The sequence below is a fragment of the Echinops telfairi genome, unplaced genomic scaffold (assembly GCF_000313985.2).
Source record: "Echinops telfairi isolate 266 unplaced genomic scaffold, ASM31398v2 ScPeMD7_16;HRSCAF=60, whole genome shotgun sequence".
In the NCBI taxonomy this organism is placed as follows: domain Eukaryota; kingdom Metazoa; phylum Chordata; class Mammalia; order Afrosoricida; family Tenrecidae; genus Echinops; species Echinops telfairi.
Genome location: NW_022103913.1, coordinates 4,768,041 through 4,794,438, shown reverse-complemented (window position 1 = coordinate 4,794,438; position 26,398 = coordinate 4,768,041). Strand labels below are relative to the sequence as shown.

At 44.4% G+C, this 26,398-nt stretch overlaps 1 protein-coding gene and 1 pseudogene across 1 annotated transcript in view; one reads left to right on the top strand and one right to left on the bottom strand.

The window, feature by feature from the left end:
• The first annotated feature begins 14,236 nt into the window (after nt 1-14,236).
• Nucleotides 14,237-26,398, top strand: part of GRK7 (G protein-coupled receptor kinase 7) — a 63,021-nt gene continuing 50,859 nt past the window's right edge. Inside the window, 6 exon segments of the mRNA XM_004712073.1 lie at nt 14,237-14,492; nt 14,495-14,545; nt 14,548-14,749; nt 14,751-14,835; nt 15,113-15,524; nt 15,527-15,549. Of these exon segments, the coding sequence (XP_004712130.1) occupies nt 14,237-14,492; nt 14,495-14,545; nt 14,548-14,749; nt 14,751-14,835; nt 15,113-15,524; nt 15,527-15,549 (1,029 nt within the window).
• LOC115868631 overlaps nt 24,405-26,398 on the bottom strand; it is a 3,104-nt pseudogene continuing 1,110 nt past the window's right edge.

Genomic DNA, 26,398 nt, shown 5'->3' with positions numbered 1-26,398 from the left:
TTCTCTAATTCTTCTTTGTTACATGTCTGTTCAGGTTTTCTCCGTCCATCTGTGTTAATCTGGATAATTGGGGTACTTCTGAGCATTTGTCCATTTCTTCTGCATTATCAAGCTTGTTGGAGTATACTTTTTCATAGTATTATTTTAATATTCACTTTATTTTATTTGAATCTGTTGTAATGTCTTCCTTTTTGTCTCAAATTCTAGACATTTACATCCTCTCTCATTTTCTTTCTTTCTCTCTCTCTCTCTCTCGTTTTAAGTGTGCCAACAATTTGTCAATTGTGTCAATCTTTAAAAAAAACCTTTTCTTGTTGATATTTTAATTGTTTTTCTGTTTATCAATTTGTTTATTTCCACTCCAATCTTATCATCCCTTTTCTTTTGTTGTTGGAGAGTCTTTGTTGTTGCCCTTGTTCTGGTTGTTGAAGGTGTTGATTTTGGACTTCTCTTTTTTCATGTATAGTTGATTGCTATACATTGTCCTCTGATAATTTTTTTCAAGAATTTCTTAATTTCATCTCTCATTTAATCTATTACCTAGTCATTTTTAAGCAGTATGTTTCTCAGTCTTCATGTTTTTGTCGTTATGTTCCTGTTCTTTTTTGTTGATTTCCAGTTTTATAGCATTGTGATTTGAGCAAATGGGTTGTAGGATCTCAGTGTTTCTGAATTTGTTCAGGCTTGCCTTGTGACCCATTATGTGATCTGTTCTAGAATTAGTACCGTGTGTGCTGGAGAAGAATGTATTCTGTGCTGTTGGGTGGAGTGCTCTATGTCTAGGAGGTCGATCTGGTTGACTGTGTTGTTTCGCTCTTCCTTTTCTTTTTTTTTCTTTTCGCTCTTCCTTTTCTTTATAGAGTCTCTTTCCTGGTGATGTCTTCCCTTGATAGTGGTGTATTGAAATCTCCTACTATTATTATCGAACTGCTTATTTCTGTTTTCAACTCTGTGAGCATTTGATTGATATCTTTTGAGGGTATTTTATTGGGTATGTCTATGTTTATTAAGGGTATGTGTTCCGGTGTACTGTTTCTTTAATCATTATGTAGTGCCCATTCTTATCTCTCGTTAAATTTTTCACCTTGAAGTCTATTTTAAAAAGAGAGAACAGAAAGTGATCGGAGGTTAATGGCAGGAGAAAGGAGGGGCAGAAGAGAGAAAAGACTGGGGTGTGATTGTGTACTGAAATTATCTTACTATGGTAGCATGAATAAAGGTGTGTTGGAGAACTCAGAGGACAAAAAGAGCCCTGTTTGGGGGGCGTGGGGAGGTGATGCCCCAATCTACAGACCTTCTAGGTTTTGTATGGGGAACAATGCATGTTTTCAGGAGGGTAAGGCTGAACCGAAGGTAACACCAGAAGAGATAATGGGAGAGAACTAGAAATAAATAAATGTATTATAACACAAATACAAAAATAACCTTGAGACCAGAAGGAGGGCTAAATGGTGCCCTGCTAACATTATCAACTGCCCTGTAATAAAAATACAAAAACGGAAGATAAGAAATAAGAAAGAACACCACCTTGTGGCTGGGAATTCCTGCCTCTTTGGTAGTGTTATTCTGGAAGGAGGGGCACATAGGTGGGGAGGGCACCAGAGAACAAAAGAGGAAAGGAAGGGGGAAGAAATAGCGAAAACTTAAGCATGGGTACTGATTATATCTGCACAAAGCTCCCCCCAGAGACCTCAGAGGCCAGCAAAGGAAGAGGTTTGGTTGGCCAGGCTGTCTCAGGGGCTGGGAAAATTGGCTGTGTGGAGGAGGAACAGAACTACAGAAGCAGCTTATGCCCACTGGTTAGTGGTAAAGAGTGGTCTGTCAGCAGGTGCTGCTGCTTTCCCATTTTAAAAAATTTGCGTCTACTTAGCTTTGAAGTTGAGTTTCTTGCCTAGTGGAATCTCTCCCTAATTGCTGAGATCTTCCTGTGCTTGTGATCTGGTGGCCATATTCCTTAAGACTCCTAATTTTCAATACATTTTAAACAAACAAAATATCCTTAGTCACATGCAATTCTTTATTTATTTTCTTGTGATTTGGGGGAAGGCTTCCAGAGCAAAGTGGTTTCTGCTCAACAATTCATAGACTTTTTGTTTGGGGACACTGATTGCAATCCCACAATGCAACAGCACGCTTCCCCTTCCTCCCTGTGTTTCCTGTTTCCGTTGGTCTTTCTTTCCTATTGCTTCCTGTCTTCTGAGCTTGGTCCCTGGGCAAACACTGCTCTTTTGTTCTCATATGTTTGGTTGTTCTAAGGTGTACATGCCTCCCTGGTATTATTGTTCACTTTATAAATCTATGTATCGTTTGATTGAAAGTTGAGTCACAGTGGCCAGGCTACTTTCTAGCCCGGAGGGTGTCTAAAGGACATAGTCTTGAGGATTACACCCGTCTGTATCAGACCAGTAAGCCTGGTCTTTTTAATGACTTTTATTTCTGTTCCACATTTTTCTCCCACTCTATCCAGGACCTCCTAATTTGATCCTTTCCAGGGCAGTTGATAATGTTAGCAGGGCACCATTTAGCCCGTCTTCTGGTCTCCAGGTTGTGGACTCATGTTTGTGTGACCCATTAGTCTATTAGACTGAGTTCTCCCATCACTCTTCTTTATTTGGGCAGAAAGAGACTAATCTTTGCATCTTAAATGGCTGGTCACAACTTTTAAGACCTCAGAGACCTCAGTCACTACTTACCAAAGTAGGATGTAGAACATTGTCTTTGGGAACCGTCATGCCAGTCGGCCTTATTGTTTTAGAATGTATTTTCTAAATTGAAAATCCCTATAAAGAAAAGTGAATCAATAATATGCTATTTAATAATTGTTTACCAACATTGTTTTCAATGCTCTTTGTTTTGTTTCAAATGTTGCATGGCAACAGACACTTTAAAATTAAGGATACATGTGCCATAGATAATATTTTAAACACATGATGCTGACCTAATACAAAGCTTGGGCAAAGGGCATTCTTTTTCTTCTCTCTGGGCTACAAAATTAAGTATAGAAAAATACGGTAGCATTTTAATTGTGTTCTACTATCAATAAAAGCATTATTGAGGAATGAAGGTGAGTAAGAGTGGTTGGTCTAAGGCCTGCCTTATATACTGAGATTTCAGTTATAAATCCTGAGCCTCTAAAATCTTACTTATGTTGTATTGCACTGACCTTCTCCTGTTGCTATTGAGGCAATTTCCTTTCACTTCAGCCGTTTACATCTGGAGCTCTTCATATTACACTCACAAAAAGCCTTTAAGTTCTACAGGAGCCTTGGTGGCTTAGTGTTTATACATTGGGCTGCTATCTATAAGGCCAGCAGTTCAAAACCACAAGCTGCTCCTTGGGAGGAAGTTTGTTACAGTTTCAGAAACTCCCAGAGACAGTTGCTATGAATAAGAATTGACTCAATGATGGTGAATTTGAGATTTTGCCTTTCTACATAATCTAGGTCTTTGGTTTTGTTGTCTATTTGTTTTGTTTTATTCTACTCAGCAATGGGTGTGGACTAGCTTCTCCCCAAAACCTTCCCAAAGCTGCAGATTCTAGAGACTCCACCAATATCTGCGATTTTGAAGACTGAAGAATATGACACATCCTTGTAAATGTCATCTGCTGGGCCACTCTACTCAGAAACAACATCTCTCCTTTTCCTTCCTCCATGGACCTGCTTCTTCAGGAGAGTCTCAATTCTTCCACCAGCCCCAAAGCACAATTGACTGATTCTGTAGAAAAGAGTGCAGTGAAGAAGGAAATTAAGGGGTGGGGATAAACAGAAGATCAGAACCGTGTTCTCTCGAAGCCAGCTATGCATACTCAAAGACAGATTTTAGAAACAGAAAGAGCTCGGCCTCCAGCAGATGCAAGAACTTTCTGAAGCTCTGAATCTTATCTATAAACAGCTTACGACCAGAAGCAGACAATAAATGTAAGACGTGGCAAAAAAACCCTGCCAATTGGTCAAAAGACTAGTCATAATGTGACTCAGAAGGGCTTGCCAGAATACCTGACCCACTGTGTTTAATCATACCAGGGATACCTTCCCACAGGAAACAGTCTCATGACCTGGAGCAACCAGGCCTGAGCCAGCCAGGCCTGGAACAATAGAGTTGGAATAGTCAGGCCTGGAGCATTCAGAACTGCAACAGCTAGGTGTGGAATAGCCAGGCGTGCTTGGTGCACTGAAGCTTGGAATAACCCATCCTGGAACAATCAGGCCTGGGACAACCTGTTAAAGAATTGTGGAGAGGAACTCCTGCTGCACAAGTTCTAGCCAAGTTCTGCCAGGGATCTGAAGGCCGTTTCTTTTTCAATGAATCCATGAGCACACAAGCTGGAAATGTGTGGATGCAGCATATAGCTCTGTGTCCCTCTGGGCAGTGACTACATAACTGTCTTTTTGGTGGGACTTCTTATTTCAGAACTCTCTGCCTTGACAGCCTGGTGTCCCTTGTTCCCATTGAATATATTTGGGGGCAGGGGTATGTGTTGTAGTGATGGTTGGCATTTAACCAAAGGTTCAATAATAATCTTCTGATGATTTACCTTGGTTGCTCTGGACAGGGGATAAAAGAGGTTCCTGACTATAAGTAACTATGGATACTACTACCTTGGGTATCTTTAGGATCTAGTCTCAAGAGTAGGAACTAAAAATACAAAGATATGTAATAAAGAATTATTTGTATTTTATAGGATTTGGCATCTTCTTACTAAACAACCTAGGGTGAGAGGGTTAAAGGGATAAAGAGTTTCATTGATTTCTTCTGCTCTGCTTTTAACTAGAAACCCTAACTTGTTCTTTATTGGAATATTTGCATTTTGCTGCCTTCTGGTTATAGCAGTACCAGTATGACTGACTGACTCCCAGATATTGGTTCAAATAAAGGATATACATTGTACTTTTGAATAATAAGTAAAAGTATTGTTTTTCTTTCAAAATAAAGTGACATATCCTCTTTTCTCATGGCAGAGTATAGTCTTCATTTTATGATATCACATCAAATCATATCATTTCATTGCAATCGTTTGTGCTGCTGGCTTCTCTTAGAGTCCAGCCTGATCCGTAATGAATCTGACCCCACTGTCTTCCAGCTTCGTTGAAGCATCAGAGAGTTCCAAGATTACATGCCATCCTGGGATAGCTGCTTCAAGACTAGGTGACACCACACAGAGGAACCCACCACTTTTACATTGAGAAGACCTTTCCAACCTCCAATTCACATAACCAAATCCAACTGTGTTAGACAGGGTTCTCTAGAGAAACAAAACCAGGACACTAATAATTTTATATATATTTATATAGATTAGTAGGTAACATAAGAAATAAACCATTAATTAATATATAAAGCAGTACAAATGTCTCAGTGCAACTCACTCCCGTGAGACAGTTGTGAGACACTGGCAGTCCTTCAAGTCTTGAGGGCCACCAGGTAGTCCTCTATACAGCAATTCAGGCTATCCGGGCACAGGCAGCAAACAGCAAGGCAGGTCACCAACAGTCAGCCAGATGACAGGGTCCGACAGTCCCCAGCTCAAGAGATGTACATTCCAGTAGCGTGGCAAAGCAGGTCTTGAAGGAACCTCAAGTTAAAGCGACACAGTCCACGGGTTAGGTGTCCCACAGGTAGTATCACTTGCAAATAGAGGCACAGAACAAGCAAGGCAGCCGCACACTGGTCTGATGATCAAAGATCAAGAGAAAAGGCAAGGCTCACCATGCTATTTATCTCTCCACCCTTCGGCTAGTTTCACATGTGTTCATTGGCCATGTTGGCACAACAAACTTACCTATCACTATCCACCCCTTGCTAACGTGGCACCCGTACCTTGGCAATTCTTTAGCCATATATAATTTCCAGGCATTAATGAAATCACACTTGTACTTAACATCAAACATCTATCATACCTATGAATGAAAACACACTGAGTCCAATTGTATCTGATATATCATACCTGAACAAAGGAAAGATATGCAATAAGCACATAAGAAGAAAATATATAGACAATTACAAACTTTGCTTTTGCAATTGATCACGTGGTCATAACTGGTTAGAACTACCTTCTTCTCCTACCCATTCTGTATTACCTTTGCCCTCAGCAAGAACCTCAGCTGGCTACTGTTTTTTGCATGGTAGGGTGACCCAGACCTTCATCCCTGAGGGGTCTGGGTCATTATAAGTCCTGTCAGGATTGGGTTGCTGTAATTTACCATTTACTTTAATCACAGGGCATGGTAGCACTAAGAGTCAGCCTATGGGATCTCCTGGATTCCAGACATATTCTTCTTTACCTCCGTTATGTAACAACAGTCCAATTTCTCCTTGGTAATCAGGATCAATCACACCACTCTGTACAGTGACACCTTTCCTGACCTGTTAATCCAAAGGCATAAGAAGCCCAAAGTGACCAGGGGGCATTCTCAGCTGCCAGTTCTGGTGGGAGAGTTCCTTTCGTTGGGACCAGGACTTCCAGGCCTGAGGAATACAGGGTTGCTGGGACAGGAAGCAAAAATGCTGCAAGTGGATCACTAGGAGTAATAGTGAGTGGTGCCACTCCAGCTTCCACCCCTTGGTTCCTGGACTCATGAATTCTGGCTATTGGAGACACAGCACCATATATTGGCCGCTGGTTTAGAGCATATACAGCTTCCTGGAGAACATTGCTCTAGCCCTGCAAGTTGTTGCCACCTAGTTGGTGGCGTAGTTGTGTCTTTAGGAGCCCATTCCATCGCTCTATTAAGCCAGCAGCTTCAGGATGATGAGGAACATGATACGACCAGTGGATTCTATGGGAATGGGCCCATTGCCACACTGTATCTGCTGTGAAGTGAGTTCCTTGATCTGAAGCAATGCTATGGGGGATGTCATGCCAGTGGATGAGGCATTCTGTAAATCCATGAGTGGTAGTTTGGGCAGAAGCATTACGTGCAGGAAGGCAAATCCATATCCAGAGTAGGTGTCTATTCCAGTAAGAACAAAACGTTGCCCCCTCCATGATGGAAGAGGTCCTGTGTAATCAACCTGCCACCAAGTTGCCGGTTGTCGGTTGATCTCCCCGAAGAATGGTCCCATATCTTGGACTTAATGTTGGTTTCTGCTGCTGGCAAATGGGGCACTCAGCAGTGGCAGTGGCTAATTCAGTCTTGGTGTGTGGAGGTCCATGTTGCTGTGCCCATGCATAACCTCTATCCCTGCCACCATGTCTACTTTGTTCATGTGCCCATTGGGCGATAACAGGAGTGGCAGAGGAAAGAGGAGGACCAGTCTCCACAGTGCATGTCATCTTATCCACTTGATTATTGAAGTCCTCCTCTTCAGAGGTAACCCTTTGATGAGCGTTCACGTGAGATACCTTTAGTTTCTTGGTCCATTCAGAGAGGTCTATCCACATACCTCTTCCCCACACCTCCTTGTCATCAATTTTCCAATCATGGTCCTTCCAATTCCCTGACCATCCAGCCAAGCCATTAGCCACAGCCCATGAATCAGTATACAGTCTCACATCTGGCCATTTTTCCTTGCAGGCAAACTGAACAGCCAGGTGCACTGATCAAAGTTTGGCCAATTGGGAGGATTTCCCTTCACCACTGTCCTTTAGGGCGATCCCAGAAATGGGCTGTAGCACTGCTGCTGTCCACTTATGAGTGGCACTTGCATATCGTGCAGAGCCATCCATAAACCAAGCATGACTTTTTTGGTCTTCAGTTAAAGTATGGTAAGGAACTCCCCAGGAGGCCATAGGTGCAGACTGGGAGAAAGAAGGTACTGTGACAGGAGCGGAGACTAGGCATTTGGGCCACTTCATGCAGCTTGCTTGTCCCTTCAGGTCCTGCGTTGGCCCAATCTCGTATATACCACTTCCATTTAACAATGGAGTGTTGCTGCGCACGTCCAACTTTATGATTCTGTGAGTCAGACAGTACCCAGTTCATGATGGGTAGCTCAGGCCTCATGGTGACTTGGTGGCCCATGGTGAGGTGTTCAGTCTCCACTAAGACCCAGTAAGAGGCCAACAGCTGTTTTTCAAAGGGGGAGTAGTTGTCTGCAGAGGATGGCAGGACTTTACTCCAAAATCCCAATGGTCTATGCTGTGATTCACCAATAGGGGTCTGCCAAAGACTCCACATTGCATCTTTACCTACAACTGACACTTCTAGCACCATCGAGTCAGCTGGATCATATGGTCCCAGTGGCAAAGCAGCTTGCATGGCAGCCTGAACCTGTTGCAGAGCCTTTTCTTGTTCTGGGCCCCACTCAAAATTGGAGGCTTTTCATGTCACTTGATAAATAGGTCAAAGTATAACACCCAAGTGAGGGATATGTTGCCTCCAAAATCCGAAGAGGCCCACTAGACATTGTGCCTCCTGTTTAGTTGTTGATGTAATAGCTTATTCTTCACGTTAGTAGGACTATCTGGACATGCCCCACACCACTGGACCCCTAGAATTTTTATTGAGGTTGAGGGTGCTTGAATCTTTTCCAACTCACGGAAATTCTTATAGGACAGGGTAGAAGTGCCCCTGTAGGTTCTTGAGACAGCAACTCTTTATGGGAGTAGAAAACCTCATCTTTCCCCCATGGAGCAGCTGGTTGTTTTGAACTACTAACCTCAAGGTGAATAGCCCAATGTGTAACCAGAAAAGCTTAATTTTGGACCACACTGATAACCATCTGTTTACAAGCTACCACTTTTGGATCATTTCTTTGGGTCAGGCACAAAGTGGCAGTTAATTCTGTTAACAGTTCACTCAAGAATTGCATTTTTTCCCTCTGTTTTACAGGTAAAGAGATAGAGACACAGGGCAGTTAAAAAGTTTGTGCAAGGGCACAATAGCTAGCATTTGCGAGATCTGAGTTTCTGATCTCACCAGCAGTGCTGGAGGTAGTGCTAAGAACAGTTGGGACACACCTCCAACCCAAGCTTTCTGGTAATTTTCCCCATTTGACTCTGAGTAGCTAACTGCATCCAGGAGCTGGCTATACTCAGCTAAGGACTCAGAGTTGTTCTTTAATTGCACTTATTCAATTGGAGAAACCCGACTATAATGTTAGCAATCACATAAAGCATTCTATTTTAAGTAGACCTCTCCATCTTTCCAGGTGCATAGAATGTAAAAAACAATGATCATCTGTTTAAAATTGCCAGTAGGGAACATACTGTCATTTTATAACTTCTAAAGTATTATTTAAGGAGAAAATTGAGGCTATCTACTCCCATAAAATGTTACAGTCTCAGAAACCCACAGGAGCAGTTCTACCCTGCCCTGTCATGTCCCTGTGAGTCAGCATTGGCTAGATGGCTGTGAGTAAGTGAAAGTATTATTTAAATTCTATTCTCATCACCAGAACAATTTTGAATTAATAGGAGACTGAGTTCTTGAACCCATATTGTCTGTATTATCATCGATTGAAAAAAGTAAACAAAGAAACAAGTATCCTTTGCTTTGTGACAGAGCTGCATAAAGAAAGATTAAATTAAATCTGTACTGTTTAATAAGGTAGCCATGGCCACTGCAACTACTGAGCACTTGAAATGTGAGGAGTCTGAATGGTATAGATTGTAAGCATATGTGTTAGTCTGGGTTGACTAGAGAAACAAATTCATAGACACTCACATGTATAAGAAAGGGCTTCATATAAAGAGTAATTGTATATTTAAAAAAATCCCAGTCCAGTGCAGATCAAGTCCATAAGTCTGATATCCACCCATATGTCCAATACCAGTCTGTAAAGGCCAGTGGAAAGTCTTGCGGATCCAGTGGCGGTGGAAGCATCTCAGCAGTAGTGTGGGTCTCTACGTGGCTCCTCAAGCTCTTGGGCTCTGGTTCCGTCAGTGTAGCTCCATGTATCTTATCAGCAGGAAGATGAAGCAGAGAGTGTGGATCTGGCCTCCAGTGAGTTATTTATCTCCATAGCACCTCCAAATGAGGGCATTAAGCTGAGCACTGATTGACAGGCTAACCTCTGCCCTTTCACTCTTAATAGTCTCAAGTTGACACTAGGTTATATAACTACCACAGTATAATATACAAACAAGATTGTTTGTATATGTGGTAGTTACATAATTTTATGTCATCTTGATTAATAAGTACAGGGGTGGCGTCTAGCCTCTCAATCAGGTCACAACCTGATGCTGCCTCCTTGTGGGCAGGACCTCTCATGAGGATTCTGGATACTTCCTCTCTTTCTCTCTGGAGGTGGTCCACACCTCTGTTTCACGTTCCTGCTGTTGAGACACTTGCAGATCCTCACCAGCACTGAGATGCTTCCGCCACCACTGGGTCCACAAGACGTGTCACCCACCAGCCTGAGATCTTTCTGAATTTGGCATCATTGCATGTGCTGCGTGAGTCTGAAGAAGAATCTACAGACTAGTATCAGACATATGGGCTAATATCAGACTTACAGACTTGATCTGCACTGGGCTGGGAGGTTTTCTCAGTATGCAATTGCTCTATGACATAAAGCTCTTTCTTATACACATATGAGTGTCTATAAATTTGTTTCTTTAGTCAACCTGGCCTAACACAGCATATAAATTGTTATTGTTAGGTGCTGTCGAGTCAGTTCCAAGTCATAGCATCATGACTTAAACAGAACAAAACATCTCCTGGTCCCACACCACCCTCCTAATTGTTTTCAGTTGGAGACCATTTGTCAGCCCCTGCGTCAACCCATCTTGTCAGGGATCTTCCTCTTTTTCGATGTCCTTCTACTTTCCCAAGCATAATGACCTTTTCCAGAGAGTAGTCTCTTCTGATAACATGTCCAGAGTATGTGAAACCAAGTCTTGCCATCCTCGCCTCTAAGGAGTATTCTGGCTGTATTTCTTCCAAGATAGATTTTGTTTGTTCTTTTGAAAGTCCAGGTATTAGTCTGGGTACTTTGGAGAAACAAATCCACAGCAACTCACGTATGAGTGTTTTATGTAAAGATTAAGTTTGCATCAAGAAAACATCCTAACACAATGCTGCCCAAGCCCACAAGTCCAACATTAACCCATTAGTTCAACACCAATCCACAAAGTTCTCCACCTCACAAAACAGATGCAATGATGCCGACTGCAGGAGGAAAGCCGAGTCAGGGGTCTCCACACGGCTGCTCCAGCACCCAGGGCTGCATCGGGGTAGGTCCATGTGGCTTCTTCTTGGGGATGTCTTGTAGGAAGTCAGTCTTGCAAGCTGAAGCAGGGAACTGCTAAGACAGCTGCATCCTGTTGCGACCACAAAGCAAGAGACCCCAGAACTAGAAAGGCGAAGCTCACCAAGCCATTTATCCCTCCATCCTTCAATTAACCCCACATGTGTTTATCGGTCAGGTTGGCACAATTAACTAACTCAGTCCATATTTTTTGTTGTATGCCAGTGCCATAATTTAAATGCATCGGTTCTTCTTCTGCTTTCCTTATTCAATACCCAACTTTCAAATACATACTTGTATGAAGCAATTGAAAACACCATGACTTGGGCCAAGCACACCTTAATCCTCAAAATAACAGCCTTGCTCTTCAACACTGTAAAGCAGATTTGAGCAGATTTACGCAATATAACATGTCGTGTGATCTTTTGACTGCTGCTTCCATGAGCATTGGTTGTGGATCCAGGCCAAGGTGACATTTCTAACAACCTCAATCTTTTCTTTATTTATCTTGTTGCCCAGAGTATTTAAAAAAGTATAAGAAGCTCCCATCTGTACTTTTAATATTGATTACATATTGAAATGATAACAGTTAAATGAAATATACTGCTAAAATTAGTGTCACTTGTTTTTTCAGACCTCTTTAATGTGGCTGTTCCCAAACTAAAGTCAAACTTACCTGTCAGCAGTCGATTCCAACAGTAGCGACCATAGGCAAGGCGAGAACTGCTCCGATGACTTTTCTAGGCTGCGACTCTTTAAAGGAGGAGAAAGCCCCACCTTTCTCCTGTGGAGCGGCTAGTGGTTCTGAACAGCCTTCCTTGAGAATGGCAGCCCAAGGTGGAACCACTGAACCACCAGGGTTCCTAATGTGGCCATTAGAAATTTCTAAATTACATGTGTGCTTTCCATATTTTTAGTGGACAGTGTTGAGCTAATTAATTACCAAGGGGTAAATAGAACAAAGTATTAGTGGGAGTGGAATTAAATAAACCCTAACCCCTATATACAAGGAGCTCTGGTGGCAGAATTTTAGGAGCCCTGGTTGTGCAGTGGTTACATGTTAGACTGCTAACTGCAAGGTCAGCTGTTTGAAACCACCAGCCGCTCCTCAAGAGAAATTGGGGGCTCTCTACTCCCGAAAAGAGTTACAGTCTCGCAGGAGTGCCTCTCAGGAGGAGTTTTACCCTGTCCTGTAAGGTCACCATGAGTCAACATCAACTGGATGGCAGTGAGTTTTGGTTCGGTGGCACAGGTTGGCAACAAAGCCAAGTAGTTGGCTCCAGTAAAGAGGTCCAGGCCCTGAAACCAGGAGTTCTACTCTGCCCTGCAAGGTTGCTGAGTTGGATTCCACTCAATGGCAATGAGTTGTTGTTTTTATTTCGGGGGTAGGAGTGAGGGTGTGGTGGTGTTAGCAACTGTATTTCATCAGTAAAAAAAAACATTCCTTTTTATTTTTTCAGCGATAAGACTATATACACATGTGATGACAATTCTGTTGTTTCTCACAGCTTTGCCCTGTTTATACGGTCACTGCATTCTTAAGAGGCAAAGGCATTTCCCCATCAGGAAAGACCCTCTGAGTGGTTTGTCCCTGCACAGAAATGGGGACCTGGAGGTGCCCTCCCGTGCAGCTCGCTGTCTCTGCAGTCGGCTGGTCATTTGCAGCACAGCGTGCAGAGCCAAAGGGCGCCCACGAGGTCCTTACGTAATTCTTGGTAGGCCAAGTGTGGGTCTGCTCTGGGGGACTGGCTGGTGCTCTGACAGGCACACCAAGGTGCTCATCGTATGTTTTCCCAGTGTGTGCTCCACGTTGTTTGTTTGCAAAAAGACGGACCAGTTTCTTTCTTTCACTTTTTCCTTCCCCTCCCCCCAGTTTTTTTCTTCTTCTTTTTTTTAAGCACACTGGCATAATACTGAATGACTTTGTTTTAAGCTGCTTTAGTCTTTGTGGGAAAAAAAAAAAAAAGCTGAGTATTATTTCCCAGCGGGACACAAGTTGTTATTTTTGGAACAGAGATGCTTAGCTTGATCTCTGTCTAAACCAATTTCTGCTTTCTGCGAAGCTGTGGTCTGTGATGGCTCCACGTCCCCCCTGGAGAGACCTGTGCCACTTGAGAGACAGGGGACAGAGATATTGGGGGGAGGGGGGCAGGCTTTAAGCTGCACTACTCTCCTAGGCGTTCCCATAGATTCCCGTACCCCACCTGCCAGTGTGCCCTGGCGCAGTAGCAGCCTGCCTTCCCTGACTGTCATGGAAAATTCTTGCCCTGTTTGGAGCCCAGACTCTGCAGGACAATTCCCTTCTATTTCAGGAATATGGCTCTTTCTGCTTATGCCACTTCATGGTATGATCCCAAGGGGGCCCCACTTTCTATTGAATCCAAGGCCTTTAGATCACACACTTTGCTTCAAGTTGCAACCCGCTTTGTGGGAGAGCCACAGCCCACCCTGAGGGTCCCAGCTTGAGCCCCTGGGTTCTCTGGCAGTGTGTCCCCAGACTGGAGGGTCAGAGCACCCCTTCTGTAAGCGCTGTGGTCTGGCTGCTAGCCGCAAGGAGGAAATCCTCCCCAACTTCCCGCAGCTCCCCTTCCAGACCTGTTGTTAGTCTTAAGAGTGTGCACAGCTTTCTTGCTTCTTGAGGGAGGCAATCAGACTGGTAATAAGGACACCCTGCGGCCAGCACCCAAACTATAATAACATTTTGCTATTTCATTCCTTGGGAAACTGGTGCATCTTTGTGGGTTCAGGAGGCCGGCCTGTATGGAGACAAGCCCCCATGGATAAGGGGCTGTCTGGGAGACCTGAGTGCCGGGCCAGCGCCCCCCTGGCTGTGCCTCTGAGGATGGGAGCGTGCCCTGGAGCGTGCCTTTCCTTGGCTAGTTATACTTAGTCAGCTAAAGCTTCTTACACTGGAAACCTCTCTTGATCCCTTTAGCACCTTCCATCCAGGCTCACCTGCAGGCCACAAAGAAGCCTCGCGGAAAATCCCTTGAACGTTATTTTAGCCTTACGACCCAAACTAGCTCACTAGACGACCGAGTTGCAGCCCAAGCAGCCTGGCACCCTCCCTACACATCCCCCGGGAACAAACGTCTCTGGCAGAGCCATGGTCGACATGGGGGGCTTGGTCATCCTGATCGCCGACACAACCTACCTGCAGGTCCGAAGGAGCCCAGAAGGAGACAGCCGGAAGCTGCAGCGGCGCTGGCGGAGCCTGGTACTGCCCAGCCCGCAGAGGTGCACCGAGCTCCGCCAGGCCCTCACCCCAGACTTCCACAGCCTGTGTGAGCAGCAACCCATCGGCCGGCGCCTCTTCCGGGACAGCCTCGCCACCGTGCCCCTCTACCAGGAGGCCGCGGCCTTCTTGAGGAGGTGCAGACCTGGGAGCTGGCTGAGGAGGGCTCCTCCAAGAGCAGCCCCTGCAGAGGCTGGGGGCCACGTGTGCAGATGGCCAGTCACACCCCTTCCTCAGTCCAGTGCTAGCAGCCACCACCGAGGAAAAGCAAGAGGCTCTGGTGGCCCAGGCCAAGGGTGCAGCCAGGGCATTCTTGCAGGTCTCACCATTTCGGGATTTCTGGGCCAGCCCTTTCCACAAGTTCCTGCAGTGGAAACTCCGCGAGGCAGCCGGTATCAGACAAGTACTTCACCGAGTTCTGGGTGCTGGGGAGATTAAGTGTCTGCAGGATAACCAAACTGGAAGGGGACGTAGAACAGCCTAATAGTTCTTTGTTCGTTTGTTTTCGATCTCAAGGGAATTCCTCACTCAAAAACTCACTGGCATCAAGTCAGCGCCAACTCACGAAGGGGCGCACCGGGCGGAGTAGACCTGCCCCCTGAGAGTCCCTGAAACGATAAACCTGTAGGAGACTTCTCTTTCTCCTTCAGGTGCTTCAAGCTGCTGACTTTGCGGTTAGCACCCTCGCCTCCTCCACTGCCATCCACCCCTCCCTTTCTGTCTGTCTGTCTGTCTCTCTCCATTAAGGTATGTGCCATCCAAGTGAGAAACACTGGTGAAATGTATGCCTGTAAGAAACTGGACAAGAAGCGACTGAAGAAGAAACATGGCGAGAAGATGGTTCTGTCGGAAAAGGAAATCTTAGAGAAGGTCACCAGTCCTTTCGTCGTGTCCCTGGCCTACGCCTACGAGAGCAAGTCCCACCTCTGCCTGGTCAGGAGCCTCATGAACGGAGGTGACCTCCAGCTCCACATCTACAAGGTGCACGAGCGGGGCCTGGCCATGGACCGTGTGGTCTTCTACTCAGCCCAGATAGTCCGCGGGGTGCTGTACCTCCGCTCTTGGGGCATGCTCTGCCGAGACCTAAAGCCTGAGAGCGTGCTTCTGGACGGCCTGGGCAACTGCAGGCTCTCTGATCTGGGGCTGGCCGTGCAGGTCCAGATGGCAAGCCCATCACTCAGAAGGTGAGTGACTATCCACCTGGCCCAGGTGGGGGTCAGACTCAAGGAGGGGAGAGGGCTGTTCAGTTTCTGAGCCTGGACTTAATTCTTCACATTCCCTTTGCCCTAAAGCCTGTAGGTCGTCACTTGCCGTTAGTGGCAGTGGTGTAAGATGATTAGCTTAATTGGCTATTTGGGAGCTACTTTGCTCTGCTCTGGTGGGGGTGGGGAGGTGGCGGTTTCTTTGTGAACTAGAGATGCTCTGGGACTGTGTGGTGAGGTGGGAAGAACTCTGAATTCAGGGCCAGGGTGTCAGTGTGTTTCCACCATCAACTACCTCTGTGGTGCCTCGTTCCTGGGTCCACAGCGTCTCGGTTTCCTCTTGTGGAAAAGGAAATAACATTCTAGGCTCCACAGAGGTAAACTTTAATAGGAAAACAAAAGAAGACACCCTTAGCACCTTTCCCCCTAACTCTTAGCATATCACAAGCCAAATATTCCTTTCTTGTTAGGTTCAGAATGAAGAGATGCTTTCTAGTGCATGAAAGTAAAATTTTTAAATGAAAATACATAAAAGGTGTTGAACTGATGCTTATTTGGACCCATATTGTTCAAAGTAGCTTGTGGAGGAGTCTTTCACTATTATGTTTAAAAGGTACTCTGATCCGAGAATTATGTTAAATGAACAACACCTCTCTAGAATTCTGACCAGCCGTTATCCCAGAGTTGTTTCTGTGCACGAAGATAGGGGACTCTCCTGAAGAGAAGGCACTCCAGTCAGGTGCTTGCTTGTCATTTAAAATGTAACCCGTGCTCCGCTTTTCAGCTTACCAAGCAGAGGAGACCATCAGGGAGGGAGGGAGTAAATCATGGCACGTTCAGGCATCAGCAGGTGATTGTAAGTGGCTGCATGTGGTGTCTGTTGGGGTGCTGAGACCTGCCGAGGCACAGGTGCCCACCCAAACACATCAGGATGTTTTCTCTGGGCAGCAGGGAGCCGGAGAAGGAGGGTTTGCTTTGCATGACAATGACATGATGACTTTTGCATTTTTATTAAAAAGAGAAACCTGGCAATCATTAGGATGCTGGGTAGAAAGCTGGGAACTTAGTTAGGTGACCAATGCAATGCCCCAGGCAGAGATGATGGGGGCTTGATGACGGCAGTGGGACTTCAGGGGTGGAAATAAATTGGACCTGTTGGAGAGAAAGCACACCGGGCTTCAGGACCAGGCAGATATTCAGGGGAGGAGGGGGCAGTGTCTCTAGCTCCAGTGGCCAGAAGGAGAGCCCGCATTATGGGGAAGACGATGAGTCGCATGGCAATATGCATTGTAAGTGCAGCGCCCATGGAGCCAGCCAGCCAAGATGGGCATTTGGATCTCCAGGCCTGGTGCTGCCGAGAAAGGTCTGGGCTTATGTCTTAGTTACCATGTGTTTCTGTAATAGAAAGCACACAAGTGGGGGCTTTTAAGAAACAGAATTTTATTTTCTCACAGTTCAGGAGGCTGAAGGTTTGAATTCAGAGGGATGGTTCTAGGGTTTTTCTGAATGAAGACTCTGAGGAAGTTTCTTTTTAGCTTCTATTTAGCTTCTTTTTCATCCTGGTTCCTTGAGGATCTCATGTGACATGGTGCCTATCTTCCTCCATCTCTGCATGTTGCTAGTACAATCTACTCTTTTTATATCTCAAAAGAATTTGACTTAGGAGACACCCTACATGAACACTGCCTCATTAACTTAACTGAGAAAACCTATTCCTAAGTGGGATTATAACCACTATTATCTCACTCACTCACTGCCATCGAGTCAATGCTGACTGTTAGAGACACCCCGCCCCCACCCCACCCCCGTGCAGCTCTGAGACTGTAACTGTTCACAGTAGTAGAAAGCCCGGTTTTTCTCCTATGGAGCTTCTGGTGATTTCGAACTGCCAGCCATGCAGATCGCAGCCCAAGTGACCACTACACCACTGGGGCTCCACAAACCACAAGTAGAGGGGTTTGGGTTTACAACACATATTTCATGGGGTCACAGTTTAATCCATAATAACCAGATGCTGGGACTTTGGAGTCGTGGCTTGGGGATCAGCAGGCACTAGTGGGTCACTTGGAAGCAGTAGGACAAGTCTAGGAAGAGGAACATCAACAAGGAGGAGCTGAGGAAGGAGGCCATGAGGAGGCTGAATAAGTAGGTAAGAGTGGTATAGTCACAGGACCAGCATCTGTTAAGGCTTAATTTCAGCAGCATATTAGAGAAAACCCCCAAACATTAGATTACACAGGATACGGGGGTTGTTTTCTTATGTCATAAGTAATATGGAGGTAGGCAGTTGCTATTGTAAGTTCATCAGCTGCAGGATAACGGGTCAGCATCTGTGGTTTTAATCTTTTCCTTATGTTCTATCGTGTCCATGTTCTAAGAAGGAAGGATAAAGGATAGATGGACATGCAACATGATTGAGGTGGACACTCGTTTAAGGAGCCTTCCTGGAAGTGCCATCAAATGACTTCCCCGTCTGAAATGGGGCTTCAGAAGCTCATGGGAGATCTTTCCATTCTATTTATCCACAAACTTTTTGAAACCCCCTTTGTATTTCACTTCCTCTCTGCAGAAGAAATTGAGAAATGTCATTATTCATCCACATCTCCCCCTCCCCCTCCCTGCTGGGCATGAAGATCCTCGTTAGTAAGGGAGAAGAAACCGGGGATCTTGAGCAGGTAGCAGTCCCTTCTCCAGAGGAGAGAGGATTTCAAGGAGCAAAGAAGGGTCAGCAGTGTTGAATGCGACAAAGGCCATGCAGCCTTGGTATTTGGCAATTAGGAAATCCTGGGTGTCCTCACGGCCACTGAGTTGAGTCTGATTGGAGCAATCCTCTGAACAGGGGAGACTGCTCTTTGGGTTTCTGAGACTTTACATCTTTACAGGAGTAGACAGCCCCATCTTTCTCCCGAGGAGTGACTGACGGGTTTGCAGCTGGTGGGTTTGAACCGCAGACTTTGGGGTTAGTAGCACGCTAGGGCTCCTTAGTAAGGGTCGTTTGCAAAGATTGATGAGATCTAAGCCCAGTCTGCCAGGATGGGTTGAGGCGAAAGTAGAGTGAGGCCAGGCATGGAGGGAAGCTGGTAAACAGGAGGGAAAAGAGGGCCCACACAAGGAGGAGAATTCAGGAGTCTAAGGTGCTAAGAAGGAGCTGCTGCTCTGGGAATGGAAGAGGATGGACGATGGAGGAGAATTTAGGGAGAGGAGGTGGAGGAGATGGAACCGTTAAGTAACGCTTTCTCCTAAATTGGAAGGGAAGAGAAACATGCAGGGGAGGAGAGAGATGTGTTTGCCTTCTTTGGGATCTTGCTGTGGAAACAAGAATATCATGAGTCCATATCTGTGTATGCACAGAAATATTAAGGAAACTCACCAGGGTGTTAATCCATGTGTATTTCTACTTTATGTTTAAAAGAAAGTTTAAAAGCCTTAAAATGGGTCAAAGGGGAGATCACATTATAAGGTATTATGTTTTGACCTAGCTACATATGCCATCATCGACTTTACAGTGCCCTCTATCTGATGCCAGGACTAGTCACATCCCTCAGAGGGTGTTTACCAGAGGCTTAATCCATGACTGGATTTTGGGTTTACTGTCATCTGTAGCCTTCTGAAAATCAGGTGTTCACAATTCAAGCTTTGCTACCATTCTCTCCTTTAGATTTGAATTGTATTATTTCCCATCCTTGTATCACTCAAGCTGTTGTGCTTCTTCCATGCAGACTTAGTTGACACTTCACTTATATGGCTGCTTGCTTGAAAACAAGCCTTTAAGATTCCAAATGCTATTCTTTCTGAGAGCTGGGCACCATCTAGAGTCTTCAGCACATTTTACTCTAGCATCCATATCTTCAGTGATCTCTTCATGAGGTTGAATGTCAAGCAGGACAATATTATAAGAACTGATTGTTCTTAGATTGGAGCTAGAAGTAAGTGCAAGCCAAAAATCCATTCATGCATATGTTCATATATGTCATTCATTTTTATGTCTCTGGTTCACCTAAGAAGCATCACTATTATTTCATGTTATAGAATGTTATCAATCATCCCACAGAGCATCACTTCCGCTGTCATCAAGAACTGTCTCACAGTGACCTTATAGGGCAGCATACAACTGCTCCTTTAAAATCATTTTTAAGGACAGTGATTGAGTGGCTCCTATATCCACTTTTCCAGATCTTCTGGAACCTGCAGCAAACCTTCTGTGTCTCCACTCTAACAACTGCCTTAGTAGAAATTTTTACCTAGAGCCCCCTGACTTTTATTTATTTATTTAGAGACCTCTGGCTCTTTTGCCAGTTCTGAGTTCCTCTCTGTCCTGTGAAACAAAACCTCAGGCTTTAAGTCACATGCCCCATACAAGATGTTTTATGCCCCAGTGCCCAGGCCTACTGATAAAACGCCATGAGGAGAGATGGGAAAAAGAGATAGACCACAATTAGAAGCCGCCAGAAGAAAGACAGAGAAAGTGAATCTTCTCCTTGTCACTATTCGCCCCTCACCATTATTGGGTGCAATCTCTCCCTACCCACATAGTTTCCTATTGACTGCAGCAACTACATGTGTAATTGGGCCCTTAATGGACTTTGAAAGCCATTATATTCACATTTTACACAAGAAAAGAAAAAAGAACATATGTACAGGACTTCACCACTAATCCTTGAAGGTACTATCGGTATCCAAGACTTACTCAACGTCATGGCAAAGATAGGAAAGAAGTATCACCTTCATTATGAAGGTTGATATCTGCATTGCCTCTTCAATCCCTCCAGAAAAGCGAAGACACATTGTTCATGATCTGGAAACTTGACCAGTGTCTTCTCCTTTAGGGACTTACTTGATCTGTGTGACTTAGGATTGTTTTCTGCTGCATGTAACAGAACATCAGATTCTTCTCTTTTTTTTTTAAGATACATTGTTTTATTGCATCTCATTTTCTTTTTTAAAAAAATACTTTTATTGGGGACTCACAGTTCTTATCACAATCCATACATACATCAAATGTGTTAAGCACATTTGTACATATGTTGCCATCATCATTTTCAAAACATTTTCTTCCTACTTGAGCCTTTGATGTCAGTTCATTTCCCCCTCTCCCACACTCCCTCCCTCATGAACCCTTGATAATTTTTTTTTTTCATGTCTTACACCGACTGCTGTCTCCCGTCACCCACATTTGTGTTGTCCGTCTCCCTGGGAGGGGGTTATATGGAGATCATTGTAATCAGTTCCCTCTTTCTCCCTCCACCTTACCCTTACCCTCCTGGTATCACTACTCTCACTATTGGTCCTACGGGTTTATTTGTCCTGGATTCCCTGTGTTTCCAGCTTATCTGTACCAGTGTACATGCTCTGGTCTAGTCGGATTTGTAAGGTAGAATTGGGGTCATGATAGTGGTGGGGAGGGGGGGGCGGAAGCATTAAAGAACTAGAGGAAAGTTGGATATTTTATTGGTGCTGTACTGCACACTGATTGGCTCATCTCCTCTTGTGACCCTTCTGTAAGAGGCTGTCCAATTGCCTACAGATGGGCTTTGGGTCTGCACTCTACACTTCTCCTCATTCACATTGATATGATTTTTTTGTTCTGGGTCTTTGATGCCTGATACCTGATCCCATCAATACCTCGTGATCACACAGGTTGGTTTGCTTCTTCCATGTGGGCTTGGTTGCTTCTCAGCTAGATGCCCGCTTATTTATCTTCAAGCCTTTAAGACCACAAATACTTTATCTTTTGATAGCTGGGCACCATCACTTTTCTTCACCACATTTGCTTATGTACCCCTTTTGTCTTCAGTGATCCTGTTGGGAAGGTGAGCATCACAGAATGCCGGATTATTAAAACAAAGTGTTCTTGCATTAAGGGAGTACTTGAGTAGAGCCTCAATGTCCATCAGCTACCTTAATACTTAACATTTAAATATATGTACATAGGTCTATTTGCCTATCATTATATATAAACATATTTACATATGTCATCTCTACATTTAGACCACTATAAATGTCCTTTGTCTCCTAGTTCTTTCCTCTATTTCCTTTTACTTTCCTCTTGTCCCACTATCACATTTGGCCTTCATTCAGGTTTTAGTAATTCCTTTTGACTATATGGCCCTTGATCAAGCCCCACCAGGCATCCTATGCCCTCCTGTCCATTGATTTTTAGATCACTTGTTGTTCCCTTATCCTGGGTTTGTGGACACCCCCTTTCCTTTCCTGGCCCCCCCTCTCCTATGTCCCCCATTTTTTCTTCTCTGGATAGTTTATCCTGCCTATCTTATCTAGATAAACATGCAGAGACAATAATAAGCATAATAACAAGACAAAGTAAAACAAAACAACAAAAACAATGACAATGACATAAAAAAAGAAAAACCTATAAATAGTTCCAGGTCTTTTTGTTGACCTTTAGGAGTGCTTTCTGTCTCGTCTGATGGGGTGCCATACCCTGGACTCAAAATCTATGTTTGGTATTCCTGGGGACTTCATTGCTTTGCTGCTCTGTTGCACGCCCTTAGTGTTTCTCTCCGATGTGGTGGGGTCAGATCAGGCACAATTTCGGCACTGTGTCTCCAGTGTTGTCCCCTATAGTGCTATGGGTCAGTGAGGGACATCATGTCTCGTGGTGGGCTTGGCCCTATGGTCCTCTCTGTGCATTGGCTGCTCTGAGCAAGAATATCATCCTTGGGGCTTGATGGGCCAGGATGTGTTCCATTTTCTCTCCTTCCCTCTTCACTTGCTCCTGTGTGCTCTGATCAGACATGTCCCTCTCCCTGAGCTGAAGCTTCAGTGCTGTCCTCTGAAGTGCATTCTTCTGGGCAGAGGGGGCCGGGGGTTATCCACATAGTTGGAAATTGGGACTGGCCCGCAGACCTCTCTATTGGTTCAAATTCTGATATGGGTTTGACTGTTCAACAATTTCAGGGCCAAGATCTCTATAAACCTGTAGGGTTTTTTTTCTCTTTGTCACCAGTTTGGTGTTGCAACTTCAAAATCAAGTACGTTCAGGATGGAAGAAACGGGGAGAAGGGAGAAACTTCAGCAGACGTTTGTTTACTTTCCTTGTCCAGGACCATGTCACATGTTCATCTCTAGCTGCAAAGGAGGCTGAAAATGGTAGTCTTCAATTTTCCAGCCCTTTTGGGGGGAACAAGAAAGGTGTGTAATCACATGTTGAGTGAGCTAACACTGTCAGCTAGGGAAACCTAGGGAAATACATTGACAATAATTAAGAAATCAATCTGATTCCATTTAACTCAGGCATTAAACTAGAGAATAATCATTATGGTGTTATGACAGGGGGGCTTCTAAGATGATCCCCCAATGACTCTCACCCTTGTATAATCTCATCCTATTGAATGTGAATACAACCTATGAAAATGATGAGTTATCACACCATGATTATATTGTGCTCTCAGACAAAAGAGATTTTGCAAATATACGGTAGTTAATATTGCTAATAATTTGACTTGAGTTAATCAAAAGCGATATCATGCAGGTGGGCCTGACTTAATGACAGGAGCTTTTTGCATCTGGATATGCTGTTGCCATTAGGTGCCAGAACATCATTTCTGACTCCCAGCGCCCCCCTGCATGACGGGGGAATGAAGCACCACTACCTTCTCCTGTGCCGTCCTCCAACTTGTTCTTATGTTTGAGTTCGTTTTTGCAGCCACTCTGTCCAAACACCTCCTCCCGGCCTTCCTTGTTTCTTCTGCCTCTCTGCTTTCCCAAGCATGATGTCCTTCTAAAGGACTGGTCTCTCCTGACAACATGTCCAAATACATCCTTGGCAAGTCACCATCCTTGCCTCCAAGGAGCATTCTGGCTGTACTTCTTTTTTTCTTTTTTCTGGGATTGAGTGTCTTTATTAAACAAATGAGTGAATGGCAGCAATCTCTTTGGGAGGGCTGGAGAACAAGGTGAAAGTTAAAGTGTGAGTGTTTATTTCATGGTCTCAAGGTGGCTGAAGAACGCCCATTGACCAACGAGAGGGCCTACTAAAACAGGAAACACCAAATTATTTGCCTTATAAAAGGTGGAGTCAAAAATGCTAAAAATTATCTTAATAGTACAATTGTATCATAAATTTTGAAATCTGGCTTTCCTTGGCTAGATTTTCCCACTCACAGTTTAGAGCACAGTTGTGAAATGAGTAGGCTTGAGGAGTACTATCTTTGAGAGAGGGAGCACACTTTGCTCTTTCTGAAATGATTCCAAGCTTTTCTCTATTTTCCTTTTCTATGATGGATTATCTCCGATTTTTATTACATGTTTATCAAACCCCAATGTAGCTGAAGAAAAGAGTATAAGAATGTGGAGGATCAGAAAAGCAAGTCTTTAACCACCTTAGTGTTTAAGAAATCCTACTTTTTTTAGTAGCAGATATCTCAAATTACAATTCCCAAGGCTGGGAGTTTATTATCAACCCCTTCCTTATGTGCTGACTGGAACAGTGTCCTTAGAAGGTTTGAACACTCTCTGAGGTTGATTAAAATGGAGTGAAAAATCAGTCCTCCGTTTTGCACTACTCTGATTCCCCCCTCCCCCTCCCAAATCAGGCTTCCTTTGGGGAGTGACTATTGGGGATGGGGAGGGGGGAAAGGGCTCCCTATGACTGCACTGCCATTGCTTCAGTGTTTACTGTGTGGTGTGAAGGCCTTTGAGATAAACAGAGAAGGAAGATAAATAGATGAATAAATACATAAATAAAATTCTGGCAGATTCATCAGCACCACCTCATCACAGTGGAGAGGAGAGAGCAAGATTAAAAATAGGAAAGGAGTGGGCCGGAAGGGAAGACAATGAGGAGGAGAAGGTGGTAGGAGAGAGGAGTCTTGGCCTTAAAGCAAGTCCAACTCAAAGGAGTGGATGCTGGCGATGGGCGCTCTCCAGAAGTTGAAGGTGCTGTTCTCAAGGAGGGCGTTGCCATTCGTATTTTTCTCTTGCTCTGCTCTGGCCGCTTGTCCGGTCACTTTGCCATCAGTGGGACTCTCGATCTTGTAGGTGGCCGTATCTGACAGACCCAGGCCTTCGGGCTCTGACAGGTCCAGTTCTGGGAAGGGCATCCGCCAGAAGAGAAGGGAGCTCTACTGGCTACGCACAGGCTCCCTCACAGCTGCCTGATGTCAATCACTAGCATCTTCGGAAGGTGAGGGGCTGCCGCTGGGGCTCCGGGATCAGCTCTGGGCTGGAGGAAAAGGAGGCTGTTGGGCTTTGATGGCTTTGTCTTCTCACTCTTGCTCTTCAAGGACTGAGTCTGCCTGCTCCTGGCTGGACTTCTGACAAGATAGATTTGATTAGGCTTTTTGGCAGTCCGTGGTACTTTCAATATTCTTCACCAGCAATGTAACTCAAATGTGTTCGTGTGTCTGCAGTCTTCCTTGTTCAAACTTCCACGCGCACATAAGGCAGTGGGAACTATCATGGCTCGGCGTGGGTGCACTTTAGTCCTCAAAGTGCTGCCCTTGCTCTTCAATGCTTTAAAGCGGTCTGTGCAGCAGATCTACCCAGTGCAATGGATCTCTGGATCTTTCGATCTTTTGACTGCTTCTTCCATGAGCATTGATTGTGATCCAAGCAAGATGAAATCTTTGATAACTTCAATCTCTCATTCATTTGTCATGATGGGAGGATTTGGGTCTTCTTTACATTGAGTTGTAATCCACACTGAAAGCTGTAATCTTTGTCTTCATCAGCAAGTGCTTCAAATCCTCCTCACTTTCAGCAAGTAAGGTTGTAGCATCTGCATATTGCAGCCTCTTAATAAGCCTTCTTCCAAACCCGAAGTCCCATTCTTTTTCATATGATCTTCACATATTCCTCAAATATGATTTGCTCGACATATAGATTAAATAAATATAATGGAAGACTACAACCCTGACACACACATGATTGTAAACCAGGCAGTGTTCACTTGATCTTCTTGCACAACTGCCTCTGGATCCATGTACGAGTTTCACATGAGCACAAGAACTCCTATTCTTCTCAAAGTTATCCATAGTGTGTTTGTTATGATCCACACAGTCAAAGACCTTTGCATAGCCAATAAAACACATGTAAACATCTTTCTGATATTCTCTGCTTTCATCTGGGAACCATCTGACATCAGTAATGAGATCCCTTTTTCATGTTGCCTTCTGAATCTGGCCTGAACTTCTGGCAGCTCCCTGTCAATGTACTGTTGCAACCTTTGTTGGATGATCTTTAGCAAAATTTCATTTACATGTGATATTAATAATATTGTTCTATAATTTGAGCATTCTCGTGGGTCACCTTTCTTTGGAATGGGTACAAATTTGGAACTCTTCCAGTCAGTTGGCCAAGTAGCTGTCTTCTAAATTTCCTGGCATAGACCGGTGAGTACTTCCAGTGTTTCAGCAGCTGGTTGAAACATTTGGTATTCCATCAATTTCTGGAGGCTTGTTTTGGCTAATGCTTTCAGTGATGCTTGAACTTCTTCCTTCAGTACCATTGGTTCTTATTCATATGCTACCTCTTAAAATCGTGAAATGTCAATTAGTTGTTTTGGGTACAGTGACTGTGTACTATTTGCATTTTCTTTTGACGTTCCCTACATCAATCAATATTTTGCCCAAAGGCTCTTTCTTTTTTTAAGAATCATTTTATTGAGGGCTCCTACAACTCTTATCACAATCCATACACACATACATTGTGGCAAGCACATTTGTACATTTATTGTCATCATCATTTGTAAAACATTTTCTTACTACTTGAGCTCTTGGTATCAGCTCCTCATTTTTCCCCCTCCCTCCCGCTCCCTCATGAATCCTTGATAATTTATAAATTATTATTTTCCATGTCTTGCACTGTCCAA